Source organism: Malurus melanocephalus, unplaced genomic scaffold (genome assembly GCF_030028575.1).
Source record: "Malurus melanocephalus ecotype Western Australia unplaced genomic scaffold, MMel_1.1 scaffold_122, whole genome shotgun sequence".
Lineage (NCBI taxonomy): Eukaryota > Metazoa > Chordata > Aves > Passeriformes > Maluridae > Malurus > Malurus melanocephalus.
In genome coordinates, this window is record NW_026623354.1 from 1,874,735 (window position 1) to 1,889,687 (window position 14,953).

At 39.8% G+C, this 14,953-nt stretch overlaps 1 protein-coding gene across 1 annotated transcript in view; it reads right to left on the minus strand.

The window, feature by feature from the left end:
- PDZD8 (PDZ domain containing 8) overlaps positions 1 to 14,549 on the minus strand; it is a 49,699-nt gene extending 35,150 nt beyond the window's left edge. Inside the window, exon 1 of the mRNA XM_057370301.1 lies at positions 13,539 to 14,549. Within this exon, the coding sequence (XP_057226284.1) occupies positions 13,539 to 14,422 (884 nt within the window). The 5' untranslated portion in view covers positions 14,423 to 14,549. The remainder of the gene's footprint in view (positions 1 to 13,538) is intronic.
- Positions 14,550 to 14,953: the final 404 nt, after the last annotated feature.

Sequence of the window (14,953 nt, forward strand, 5' to 3'; positions counted from 1 at the left end):
CCACCTTTTAAAAGCAAGGCACATGTTCTTACAGAGCCATCATCCCTCCCCTTTTATTTGGCAAGTCTGCAGCAGGACAGCAGTGGATGCTCTCTCTGCAGAAAGTTTTGAAAGCGTCTTATATTAAACACTTATAGCGACTTTTTAACTTGTTTTTAAATTACCAGAGTCCCTTCAAAAACTCATTTGCCCAAAAGTCTGAAATTCAGACAGCACACTATTAAGAAAATGCTAGGTAAAACCTAGTATTAAAATGAAAAATATCCATCAATCAAGTTTCATGTGAAATTTCAGCAAGTGAAAAAAGCAACCCTACAGAAACAAAATTTTAAAGAAGCTGTAAAGAAGCAAATGTTCCTCCACAAATATTGCAAGATACAAACAGCAAAAACATCACTTCTCATGAGGCATTAGGTCAGATGATTACACTGAAAGATAATTAAGAAAAGTTATTCAATTAAGATACAGGATTAATGGYATACACTAAAATAGCACAATATTAAGCTCTTCCACATAAAAAGCACAGCAAAAATAGCCACTGCAGGCAGTGTCTCCTTCATGTGAAGGACTTCTACACCCCAGACTTCAGAGTCACTTCAGTGGCTCATTTGCTCTTCAGTGACTCATTCCCTCTCATCACCACCTCCCTCAAATCCCAGATCAAAAGTGTATCCAGAAAAAAAAAACAAGCAAATCAAGCTTATACCCYTCATTTTGAATGCTTTCACCACCTAAACATGGCAAATTCTCCTTTCCAGTTGCCTGTTCTGGGGGCAGAACGCATGTATTTGAAACAAGTCTGTGATTTAGTTTTAAAGATGTCTGACCTACATTCCCTTTCATTTATATTCACTATTCTGTGATGATTGTTTTGTCATCCTTTAGCCAACTTTTAACAGAAAAGAGAACAGAAGTCTTTTATACCTTAGTTTAATTAACCTATTACCTAAATTAACTGTTCCCCTCAGTACCTGCTTAATAATATTTTTAGTTGCATGAGGAAATCTATTGAGCACTAAAAAAAATATTGATTTATGTGGTATGATAACCATATGCTTCTGTGTCTGCTCATTGCATCAGTTAAGAATATCCAGAATCACAGTAAAAAAAACCAGCAATAAATTGTTCAGAGCTAAACAGAGACAGGAATAAAATCCAAAACTTCTCTACTCCATCTCCTACTCAGAGAAGCAGAAAGTTTATTGTTTCATTTATAAGTGCAGGAAGAAGTGGGATTTTGTAGAGCTTTTGTTAATAAGTGAGAATATTTTTCCTAAAATAAGTTATAGGAAAAGTTTTAAATTATTCTCTGGTTTTATARAGGACGTTTGGTCTCTAAAACAGTGTTTAAAATTACTGAGTATCTGTATTAGAGTACATTAAACACTTGCATTATAWGAATCCCAGCACTACTCTATTGACATAAAGATTAAACGTTTTYAGGTTTATGAATTTGTTAAGTTACRTTTACTGAACATTTGAATATTAATAGAAAGAAAAAAGAATTAACCTTAGAAGAACCCATCAACTAAAAATGCAAGTATCTTCAGCATAATGTTACTTGAAATGCATTGCAAGTCTAAATTTTCACTTAGAATTCTAGTAGAGCACTAATTTAGTTTTGTAAATGCTACTGTATTTGAAAATCCTAGTATCCAAAATACTTTTGAAGGAGTAACTGCTGAACTACACAACTACAACCAACTACACAACAGAACTGAGTCATTTTTAGATTGMCTTTTTCACTTGAGTCACAGAAACAAGCCAGGCATTTGGAAAATGTGTACATTTCAAAGAGCAATTGAGACCAGATACTTTAGTATATAAGGAAGTCCTCTATTTTTCACTGTATGTAATTTAGGACCAAGTTTTACTTCTACAAAAATTTTAAAATATTAYAATCCACTCCTAAAAAGACATGATCACCTTAATAAGATTTTAAAAGTACTTAWCAGCTAGCATTTACACTTGCCAGGAATTATAATATAAACAGCTTACATCATTCTTCACACTGAAGATTTAAAAACAGAGCAATTCTTCAGCTTCCCCTAATTTCTCAAAAAATAACACTGCTGAATTGTGTCAGTACTCATAGGCAGGGGACTTTACAAAATCAAATTACAGTAGATTTCTATAATGAATAACACTAATTTCAGTTTTACTCATACCCGTGTAAAGCTGACTTACAAGCAACCTGAAAAAATAAGGCTGTTTTTTTCTAGGAAGTTTTATGGTAAACTGCAAATTGGATCTAGTAATCCACCCACTGTTTTACAGGATATTCTGCCACACACATGTAGGAGGCTCATACACACAAGTACTCGATATATGAACAGTTTCTTTTTAAGACCTCGAAAGAAAAACCAAAAAAGGCAAGGATTTTACAATTCCATTTTTTTTCTTCAAAGAGGTTTCACACATTTCCAGATTCTTAAACTATAATTTTGTTTCTCCTCAGAACTCTGAGGTGTATCTTGGATTGTACACTTGAGACAAGACACTTTCCAAAATTCAATTTGTTCTTGACTTCCAGAAGAACAAATAAAAGAATAAATGTAAACAGTATAGTAGCTTTTTCCAGAAAGGTAGTAATTTTTTTCCTGCTTATATGATCTAAATTGCAAATATACTATGGAGAGTCTTAACAATATAATTTCACTGCCTGTATTGAAACAGCCATGAGTAAAAAATAAATCTTGAATAAATCTTACTAAACTCCTCTCTTATCAGCATAAACAAGATCAACTTGACCATGCAGAAACTATTTCGCATTTCAAGAACACCAGCTTCCCAAATTTGAGATTCCAAAAATACTGAAATAGCTTTGTTAACTCAATGTAGTCAATCACTGTTTGATCTCTGAGATTTCAGGTCCTGTTGATTCAAATTAAGAGAAAGAGAGGAAAATCCTGCTTCAATTCAAACAGGACTTAGACAAAATTTCCCTGTCTAAYCAAAAAGCCTGAATTGTTGTGGCTTTCCTCCAAATGGGACAGAAAATACAGAATGTATTATGTTCACAGAGAGCTAAGAGAATTAGGTGTGGTTAAGCAACCAGCTTTTAGGCATTCAATAAAAACACCAGCAGGAAAAAAAAACAAAAAACAAAACAAAACAAAAAAAAAAGCACACACTAAAAAAGCAAATAAACCCAAGCCACCCCAAAACTCTACCTTTAGCCAGCTGGATTAGGGAGTGGTCCCAATGACTGATGCTAAGCAAATATTAGCTTTTGCTCACTTCAACAGTATGTTTTCCCATGAGGAAGTCTCAAGTCTCTACAAACATCACCTGTCTGCAATCCTGGTTAGAACAAGAAGACGATGGTGTTCTATTGGAAGTCTAAGCTCTGAACATGACTCACTCATTGAACTGAGGAGTTTKAATCCTCTGCTCTAAACCTTAGCCTATATCCATGTGAATAAAAGTGACATCTCTTAGGCTGCTTAGACAGAAAACAACTGTCTCACTGCTGAAAGCAGTTTCTGACAGCTGTAAAACAAAAGTGAAAAAATATTTCTATCTGTTGTGAATTCTAGGCAAGATAGCTTTCCAAGGGTTATCATCACTGCTCCAGCTCTAAAAATGCTCAAACCGCAGAAGCTTCTCCTGGATCAACATTTATTCAGCGACTTCTGACAAGACAGAAGATGCTCCAATTCACAGCCTGGGAGCTCAGGCTTAGCAGCACCATTTTCAAAGCTGAAATGACTGACAGCTCACCCCGAAGCTGTAAGCAGCACTCACTATGGGCCTGGTTTTCACACAGCTCAAGAACTGCAATACTGGGGAGGACACAGATGGGCCCAGGGACACACCATGGCCATGTATTTGCCAGCTGTCCCCCAAGCAAAGATGACACCATGGGTGAGTCACATCATTTTATTAATAGAGCCATACTGCAAACAGGATCAAATAACAMACAAACAGCCTGGACATGACCTGTGGCACCACTGCTGACAATCAAGCACAGGAAAGGTTTGCGAGATTAATTAACAGGAAGGATTTCTGCACTATTCAAATCCTGCAGCACTCATGGCAAGTTACAGTTGGGACCTGTGATTACATTTGATAGAAGCAGATGCTCAAATTAATATAATCTTTTCCTACCAACCTCATCAGTAATTTGGATACTTTCTGTAATTTGTCCTTCCCTCTTTCAGAGGAACAGAGGAAAAGAAAAAACCATCTGGGCTCTTGTAGTATTGTTTTAAAACAATACCACTGACTAATACTGCTGTTCCCACCCTACCTCCCTTTCTAATTCACTGGGCTCTTTGCTTGGAAACATTAAGCTTTGTTTTGTTTTTTCTAACATATTGCCTCAAGTTTTGTTAGCAAATATGCAGTTATTCTTAAAAAAACCCCAAAACAACAAAAATTCACTCAACTGCTGAAGTTTTTGGAGTCATATCCTCTGTTTAATTACTTAGGAACTATTCACCAAGCCACTTAACTCAGAGGTGATCCAAGCATTGTGCCATGTCACTGCAAGACTCAGATCTTCCATTTCTACTCTGTTTCAGCTTAAGCAAACAGGAGTAACAGTTTAATAATGGTTTAAACCATTCACTACACAAAYGACATTCATGAAAACGTCCATTTTAATTCTTACAACACAATGGCTTCCCTTTTAGATACCATGTGGTAGGGTATTTTTTACAGATTCACGCATAATTTAAAGCATTTTACATATGTGGTAGTAGTTACTACCAGTATTACTATCTTGTTTTCACAAAAAGAAACATAGAATCTTGTACTTAATGCCATTGCAAAAGTAGATCATAGCATCTGTAGACATTTCCTTCTGAGCAGGCATTTGTCATAACAATGTTGCTATTGAAAGTGTGCAGGAAAACATCCTGAAGCTTAGTCTTAAGTCTCACTTAAGAAAGTCAGGGACAAAGTGCGAAAACGTTATGATTTCCATTTGATATCCACAGATCATTTTAAAATATAGGACGGAAAGTAAGAACTAATTTTTTACATTTACATCTCAAAGTGTCCTTGTAAGCTTTTCAGGTACAGCAACAAAAAAATGCTAAAAAATTAATTCCCAAATGATTATCCTAATTTAATTTTATGTCAGTCATATCTGGGCAATTAATTACTGTCTTTGAGGATGTGTAACAGTCTGAATAACTATCCTCAGCTGATCTCTGTAATACACACTATTTCAGACAGCTTTATGACATCTGGTAAACTTTCAAAATGTGTGAACTGTATTGCTGTAGTAGAATCTCTGTATTTTTCATTAAATGAAACAGCTTTAATGGAGAGGACTGGGGACACTGCTCCTCACAGGACATTTGTTGAACACCAGCAGCACTGAACTACAGGGAAATGAATAGAACTAGGATTTTATAGAGGTAAGTTGTTCCCATACAGTTTTAAGGTAAAAATTAATTACGCTGGCTAGTAGTGGAAAAAAAAAAACCAAACCAACAAACTAAGTAGTTATATAGTTACATAACCCCAGCTCAGGGTTGAACACATGTTCTGCCTTTTTTTACCTCACAAAATTAAAGGATTTCCCTCTCTTTCTTTTCATCTGCTATGCCCAGCATCTCCTGGCCGTTTGCAGAGCTGTGTTTGGCCACAGACAGGCCTAAAATACAGCCAAGCTCCAGCACAGTCCTGCAGTAAACAGAATCCTGAGAGGACTGACTAACTCTGGCAGGGATCCACAGGAGCAGAGTCCTTCCAGAGGGAAGGGTACTTAGGGAAGCAGATGCACCCAGAGTGCTTTAGGCAAGTGTGATGKAGGAGCCTTCACCATCAATTGGATCATGGCTTTCTTCCGACTGAAAGGATGGTTTGAAATCATCATGCAAAGTTTTTTGTAGTTCCATGATTCAGAGATTTTAGAAACATAAGTATAACCTACTTATGTGGGTTGCTAATTTCTCTCCATACTCCTTTTAGAAAATAAAGCTTATTAATCCTAGAAGTGTTAAAATCTTTTACGATACTCTAAAAAAGTAATATCAAGAATATGCAAACGCTGAAAGAGTTTTAAATCAAACAAGTGTGAACATGAACTGTAAACACAGGAGCATATTGGGTGACTTTAGGCAATGTCGGCAGGAATGCAGAATAAGCAGTTTCTCACAGAAAGCCAGGAACATGAAAGGACTAGCTCCAATAGAGAATCCAGCAGCTTGAGACTGAGCTTCACCAACACCCCACTCTTCTATCCCACTAAAACCTACTGTCCGTATACAAGCTGCTTTTAAGAGCTTTCTCATCAAGTGTCATTYGCCAATAAAAGATTAACTATTTCACACATTTAATATATACAAATAGGTTCTACAAAAAAGATCATGCATTTTTGCATCAAGTGAGCTACTGAGACCTGTATTAGCTACTCATCTTTACAGGTAAATTCTGTGTYATTGCTCCTTGAAGTAACCTTCACGAAAAATCCAGTGTTCAGTTCTGTGTGGCAGGTAGGGAACATTAGTCATCCTGTCTATGCACAGAGTCTAAAAACCATAATACAGCCTGCAGAAGGTGATTCAGAACAGCCCAATTCCCGTGCCTGAAAACACATCCCTGCTCCAGCAGGCAGGCTCAGAAGCAAACCCAGACATTTCTTAGGTGCCTGTAGCTCAGTAAAGTCATTAACTCTTACATGACCTACACCTACTTTAAATAAGTTACCTTTCAAAAAATAAACACTACTACTGCTTATTTCATATTTMATTTAAATACACTGAAAGYAACACAAATTAGGATAACTGGAGAAAAASATCTATATTTCCTTTCACTGAACAGCAGGATCAGCTCAAGATCAGAGCCCAGATGAACAGAAATGTGGTCTCAATGCTGGTGCATGCAAAACACCATCAAGTACTGAATAAATCTTAGCAGATTTTTTTGGTGTCTTTATTCACTAWCCACATGAAAAAAGTTCACTGCAGAACTAAGATCAAGTAACYAGTAAAAGGATTAAATGAGGTTATTTTCTTATTATTGTACAGTCTTTTATATACTGTTTGAAGGGAGAAAAGTTGAAGGAGGCCTTGTTTTTGTGTCAGACCAATTATGCTTATTGGATTTCAAACTGCAGCAAAGGCAAATACAAATCAACAAAACTGATTCCTTTATGTCTTCATCTATCTCTCCCACCAACCGAGATTCTTTCTTTGTCCCTGACTATACCTCTGATCTCCCACTTCTTTCACTAATCCATCTCAAGTCAGTGACATGTTCRTTCCTTACCCTTGCAGGTAAGAATAGAAAAATGTAAGATTTGTTGACTAACCACAGGAAAAGGCTCACTCTTAAGCTGAAAAGAATGCCACATGTATACTGGGAAATGCCTGGTATGTAGCTGGTCACTCATTAAATCTGACTTTACACAAACRAGTTTCAAACTGGCATTCTTTCAGAATTAAGCCTTTCCAGTGTGAAAACTTGTGAAGTGCAAGAGCTGGGGCAAATGACTAAAAATGTTCCAAAACCATTAGAATCAATGGATTTAAACTTGATAGCTATGTGAGATTTGCATACATATATTATACTATATAATTTCATACAATCTGAAGAAACTTATACTTAGTGACCCTCCAGAAATTATGTGTGCCTGAGACARAGTGCTCCCAAAAATAAAAACAGTAAAAAGCTCTACACTACTAAAAGCTTCCTTCYACACATGTAGCACCCTTGAAAAACACAAAAATATTTGTTGTTCTTAAGTTTGATTGTGTTCATTATGTGTCAGGTTGTCCAAAGATCAATTTATCCAATTCCTTTACAACYAAGAAAAACTGCTTGYCCATGCACTACTAARATAATCTTCCAMATGTGAAACTRCTGTCCTCARACAGATCTACTGATTCAAATTATCACCAYTTTGCCATCAGCAGAATAGTCTGAGCTGGCCTCATTCAGGGCAGTACCTCTGAGACTGTCTGAAAATCACTGTGGTGCTCTACCATCAATTTTTGCAGAGCTGAAAAGGACTCAGATCCTGGGGACTTTTTTAATGCTTTTGTACACTGAAAGTTTTTTATACCTAGAACAGGCATGGCATTAAAAAAAAAAAAAAAAAAAAAAAAAAAAAAAAAAAAAAAAAAAAAAAAAAAAAAAAAAAAAAAAAAAAATAAAAAACCCAACAAACAAACCACTCTTCTTTCAGTAGCAGTGGGAATGATTACTTCAGATACGAGTGTCTTACAGATTTAATGAGAAAGACTCAGATGAATTACAGTAGAATTTCACTCAAAAACTCTCCCTTTGCAGCAGCTACAGAGAAAGGTCTCTGAAGCAAAGACATGCTCACAATCCCAACCTGTGATTATTTCTGGTACTCCTGCATATAGCCTCATCATATGAATAATACATACTTTTTAATTTTATACTTTTTCCAATACTTCCATTTCCACTTTATGAAGTAATTTCTATCATAAAACAAATTTCAAATCAATAGCTATTACTTCTAGGCTTAAGTTTTGCCAAAAATATGAAACTACTATGTAACTCTCAAATTGCTYTCTATAATAGTAAATAAAAATAAACTTGTCTAATTGTTCTTCCCAGAGAAATTCAATACAGCCCCAGCTTCCAAATAAAGCACAAACCAATTTAAAATGACTAACTGTATTGCAAATCATCAGTTCCAAGGATAATTCATGTTGGAAGCGACCAAAGGAGGTCATCTAAACACCCAATATAGAAAGATTAGGAGCAATGCTTTGTGAGATTACTTCTAAAGAAAAGCAAGTTATTCCCTTCTGTGGCAGCAAATATAGTTTTTAAAAGCAGGCTAGTATCAATACAAAACATTAGTTTATTTTAATGTAAGAAACAAAGTGTTCCTACTGGCCCACTGCTTAGGCAACACCTGTCTGCTTAGAATCTGAATGGATGAACTTGCAACATGTTAGATTTAGGGAAAARAGGCAGCTGTCAGGTTTTCATATATCATTGCTTAAGAAATCCCTGGAAGTTAAATTCTAGTAGAAGCACTTTACACAACAGACTTTGAATCTTCATTATGGCAAAGTGTATCTTTATTGCCTAGGAAGAGCCCCCAACACAAAATTCTCCAAAATCTAAAAGTAAGATCAGGATCKGGTCAAAAGAGCAAAAATGCACCTGACTGTTAAGGACAGGCTGTTAAGACACAGCATAATCAGTGTACTGATAAACCTGAGGTGAGGGGGGGCATAGCAAGGTTGTCACCTTAAGCAGCTTAATAAAAGGTTAATGAGCAGGRTAGAGCTCATTAGAGAACTAACACAGATGAACCCATGACTACTGCAACAGCACCATCAAGCAAGGAAATAGATACCTGACAGAGTCCATACTCTGTGTTTCTAAATCCTAAACATGCTATGGCAATGCAAGGAACTGCAGCTTGCTGCTGACCACTTTAACATCCACTATTAAAAGGACATGATAAAGTTAAAACATGCAAGAATGGTGTCTATAGCATTTAAGATCTATATAGCATTGAGTGTACACAATGAAAAATCAAAGGCTGGATTCAGGTCACAAGATAAACTCCACTTGGTGCTGACAGCATGCACTGCCCTGCTCTAGTAAGAGAAACCCACATGAAAAAGCCAGGGTCAAGCCAAGCTATGCAGATGCAAGACTGACTGAATACAATTCCTGAGAGTGCCAGCATGAGAGATTCAGGGACAATAAGACACAGCTCGGGAAGGTCMGTGGCCACTGCAGAACACCAATATTTGACATCACAACCAATCAACAGGGAAGCCAAGGCTTTCCATGCTCATTCTCAAGGTTCACTGATCAATGTACCTTAGGACTAAAGAAGGTGTAACTTAAAAGATTAATTCAAGTCAAAATAGAGTTTGGAGTATGTAGGGCCAAATAAATGATACCTACAATTTTTCATTAGGGCTAGCAATAAAAAAGAAATAATACTGACTCACAGTTATTTTGTTTCTCAAAAGTGCAATAGAACTCATGGAGATTGGAGAAAAGAAGTTGTATTAGATTGTATTAGAACTTTTCTGCATCTGAACAAGATGSTGCTCTGACATACCAGAATGTTTGCAGAGAGCTGTTTGCATTTCTATTACAAAGCAAGAAATMCATCAACTACAAAACAGCAGTAACCATTGCTATTATCAATGGAATTGCACAAAATCCTTTATCAATGATGACAAAAAAAAAAGAAAACCCAGACTACCATTCACAGGATTTTGCCAGCAGCCTTACAGCCAGGGATTTACTCAAATTCTACAAGATAGCAATTTCCGTTCAATGGCAGAGCAGCTACAAAACAGAGTGTTTTGCCAGACACAAACACATTTATTAAAGAGCCAGAGAAAAGTGATTACATGCTATTAGAGTAAAACACAAATTACTACTTATTTGTTTAGACATAACATGCATCCCTTCTTTTTCAATTAGTAGACAATTGGTTTTATGGGAAAAAGTGTGCATAAAATTCTAGATGAACTTTAAATGCACTTACTAGGCTACACAGCCTTTCCCTATGGACTCTTAGGAGTGCAGCAAGAATGCAAGATGCCTTTTTCTACTTTCAAGGTACAATTATGCACATCACACAAAGTCAGTCCTACAAATGGATGATACAAAACATGATCTTACTCATCACTGCTCTGCTGCATAAATTTTGTACCTAACTGGAAAGAATACAGAAGTACTTGTGTAGCAATTTGGCTGTCGCAACAGACAGTACACATGTGAAAACTAATTTCACTTTTCTAATACAGTATTTCATAACTAAATAGCAGAGGAGGCAGAGATCTGCTACCCAAACTTAGTTACAGAATGCTCAAAATCTACCAGTAGCAAAAGTTCTCTTCTTAGGCCATTCACTACCAAGTAACAACTTCTAAAAGTTGCCCAATACAAATGATGAATAAAATGGCGTATTTTTATATGCTAATTAACACAAGATAAAACTTTCGTGGACTTCACTGTGGAAGCCAACAGTTGTGAAGTGCCCCTTTTAACCAGAAGAGAGAACTCCTCATATTCCAAGTGGTTTTGTTTACAAGGTTGTAATCATGGCTATTCAAACATTTACTTAAACTTGAGCAAGAGTAGTGAGACATAAAAAGTACATGGAAGTACATGGACATAAAAAGCTACACATGGAAGCATATACTATGTATTTAAAAATATACAGGCAAAAATGGGAGAGAATTATAACATTCCCTGTAGATGAAACACTTTTAAACTTTAAGTAAGGTAACAGGTTATTAAGCAGTTGTGAAACCTTGACTTTCTCCTATATATTCTTTGCTAAGAATATATACTATATATAATACTATAATCCCAAATCCAATAGAATTGTACAATTCTGTTTAAAGCACCAAGGTTTGCATCTTATCAGCAAGAGACTTGATTTTCCAAATCAGTTCTCAGTGATACCTACACTCTCAGCTCTGCCACCACCTAAAGGTATATTGTTACTACTCAGCTTGTACCAAGCTTATTGTTACCCAGTTTGGGGATTCACCTGCCTAAACTCATCTGGGACACGCTGGTGAACAATTTGTAGTTTTAGTCTGTATTCCACAAAATCTTGGGCTACCATGGACAGCTAAAGGTTCCCACCTGAAGCTTTGAAGGTCATGTTATRGACAGCTGTGACACCAATGACTCAATCTTCTCTCCTCAGGACAAATCCATTACTGTGCACTGAGCTTAGCATCCTGCCTACCTTCCTCACAACACGGGGGATTGAAATTATATGTTTAGTACACGGCATAAAATGCAAAGTTCAAAAGCACCATATCAGAGTTAGACACTGTTTCACTGAACATAGTAGGCTACCAGCCACTATTCAGTGTGAAAACCAGCTCTGATACTGTATTTTCCTCTAAAACATTCAGAAATTCCCAACTTCTTTAACTAAAGAGAAYGTTTTAATTTAACAGTTAATTTTTCTTAGCTGTATAATTATTTATGCTTCATACATTATTATTAGTGTCAGTTACCTTCTATCCTCACACTTCTCATTTCTGTCYTAGGCTCTGAATCTGCTTCTTTCCTGATTTGCCCTTCCAGCTCCTCTAAGGTGTCAGTGGCTCACACATGCCTCATTCATTCTTTATGGTGGCAGAAAGTTTTGAGAAATAAGTGGAAAATTAACTATCTCYAGCCAAATGATGAGAACACCTTACTGTTCACGTGCATCTCTCAGAGGCAAAATGAAGATGTATGTCTTCACCWGCTGAAGGGGAGGAGCACATCATCACTGGTAGTACAGAACCCTAAAAACTTGTCTGGGGAGTGCAAAGTTCACTTGCTGCACTTGCTCTTCCCAGGTATGCTGAGAGTGTTGACTCTGCATATCCCAGCCTCTCCTTCGGGCTCTTCTCCACAGTTTACAGCTTCACTTTTCCAAAACGCTTAGAGAATGGAAGCAAATTTACCCTCGACAGCTTCCCTGCTGTCCAGGGGTTGCTCACTTCTGGAGAGCAAGTCAGTACCTTAAAACTTGAAAGAAGCACTATGTTGCTCAAAGGAAATACTTATTGCCCTGACAGGGCTTTCCAAATCTTGGATATTTTAAAAATCCACTTTCATGAGAGCTCTTATAAATTCAACTGCAGGGGAACCAGCTGAAAAGGTTTTAAAACTTATGTCACTACAATGCTAATTACACTTCAAAATTCAAATAGGGATTCTCTGTTACTCATCTCTCACGAATTTCTGGGAAAAGGCTTATTGAAGAAGAATGTCGTAAACAAAACTAAAATCCTTACTTAACACATAACAGAAGCTACAAAGAACAAATAAAAGAGAAAGGAAACATGGTATTCTAAGAGTGACAAGACACAACAGAAAGGAAACATAGTRCCTGAACAGTGGTAAGACATTGAATATCACAGAACAGAAACAAAGCAAATGCCTCTTAACACTTCTGCTACAGAAGTGTCAGTGAMCATTTCATTACATTCACTACATAATGCGGTCTGTGCTGCAGTGTGTCTGTCCATTTGTAAAAGAAAACATACTGTAATACAAAAAACCCCAAAAGGTCTCCCRAAGTTTTACCTACCACAGCAGTGGCAATATTTATCTTATCAACTTTTAGACTTCACCCAAAATTACTGAAGGAATTAAGTAGACCAGAAAACAAGCAGACTGCCTATATCATGGGATCTCACAAATATTCCTTAGAGTGTGAACTCTATCCTTTCTTATATTAAGCAATAATCACCTAGCCTCTATAGGTAAGCATAAACCACAAGYCTTGCCCTGGTAGCTTACCAGTGGCAGAGGCTTGGGAGGACACCCCAAACCCACACACTCTCCACAGAGCCATCCTCCTACCTCWTCCAAAGGAGGATATCATGGTCCTATCACCTGACAAGACCACAAAACGTTTGATACCTACTAATTCTACCACTTAATTACACCCAGGGCATGTCACAACCTCACTGTGCAATGACCCTTCCCTTCRTGGAAAGCTTCTGCCAGCAGACAAGCAATGTACCGTGCTAAATAACCACCAAGAGCAAAGCAGCAATTCTACAGCACACCACCCAAAGAAACACTGAGGACGCAGGACAACTCACCTGATTTTATAATTGGGTAAGGTGTGCTTGCGCTTAATTACTTTCTTGAACTGGTTCACTATGATGGAAGTGAGCTGGGGCATGGGCCTCCCTTCAAACTGAGACTTCACCTCAAAGACTATCACGGGGTCATCCATAAAAGAGAAGAACCAGTGCGTGAAGGGCAGGCGTGTGAAGACCAGCTTCAGCTTCCCCATCACCCGGGAGATCTTCACGAAGAGGTAGGCCGACTTGCCGAACACCAGGTCGGCATCGATGGCYAAGTGGAAGCCACCATTGTACTCCAGGTCTACCTCAAAGCCCAGCTCCTCGGGACAGCCCTCCTCATTGCAGACCACGGGCCGGATGAGCTTCACCGACTTGAACACAGGCAGGACGTGGCCGAAAGAGACCTCCCTGAGGCTCAGCCCCTCCAGCACTTTCCCTGTCATCTTGGCCTGGAGCAGCTCCTCGAACTCCACCTTGATCTTCTTGGTGACCCAGTCCCTGACCAGGGCAGTGTCCCTGAGCTCCCTGAAGAGGAAGAGGAAGATGGCATTGAGGAAGTGGCACGTCTCCTCGCGAGAGGAGGGGGCTGGAGGGGGCTCCGGCTGTTGCGGCGGCTGCTGSTGCTGCTGCTTGGGGCCGGGCTCGGGGCCCGGGGCGGCGGCGGGGGCAGAGCCCGGGGCCGGCTCCGCGGACGCCGTGCCGCCGGCCGGCTCCGCGCCCTGCAGGTATTCCCACAGACCGTACTCGGGCGCCACGCGGGCGTAGAATATGCCGCTGTGTGCTCCGTCCCCCGCGGCGGGCTCGGGCTTCTTCCTGTAGAGGAGCAGGAGCTGGAGCAGGAGCGTGATGAGGCAGCCGGCCAGCGCCGAGAGCAGGATCACGTACAGCAGCGGCATCCTCGGCCCTCCGTGCTGCCCCGGGCGCGCCGCTCTCACCGCGCCGCCGCCATCGCGGGGGTCGCGCCCGCGCCCCGCCGGCGTTTAACGGCCGCGGCCGCCAGGGGCCGCCTCATCCGGGTCCCCCCCGCCGCCGGCCGCGGGGCGGGGCGGGGCGGTGGCGGCGGCGGCAGCCAATCAGCGGCGGCTTCCCCGCCGTCCTCACGCTTCTATTGGCGGGGTCCAAGGGTTACGTCATGGCGCCGTGCGCCCCTGTGGCGTCACGGCGCGGCGGGCGCGTACGCGCGGGGAGGGGCGGGGGGAGCGGCGTGGGCGGGGCGGCGGCGCGCGCGGAGGGGTCACCCGCGGCCGTGAGGGGCGGCGCGCGCTCCCGAGAGCGGGCCCGGGGCGCGCTCCAGAGATCAGCTCCAGAAATCAGCTCCGGAGATCAGCTCCGGAGATCAGCTCCAGAGAGCAGCTCCAGAGAGCAGCTCCGGAGATCAGCTCCGGAGAGCAGCTCCAGAGAGCAGCTCCAGAGATCAGCTCCAGAGA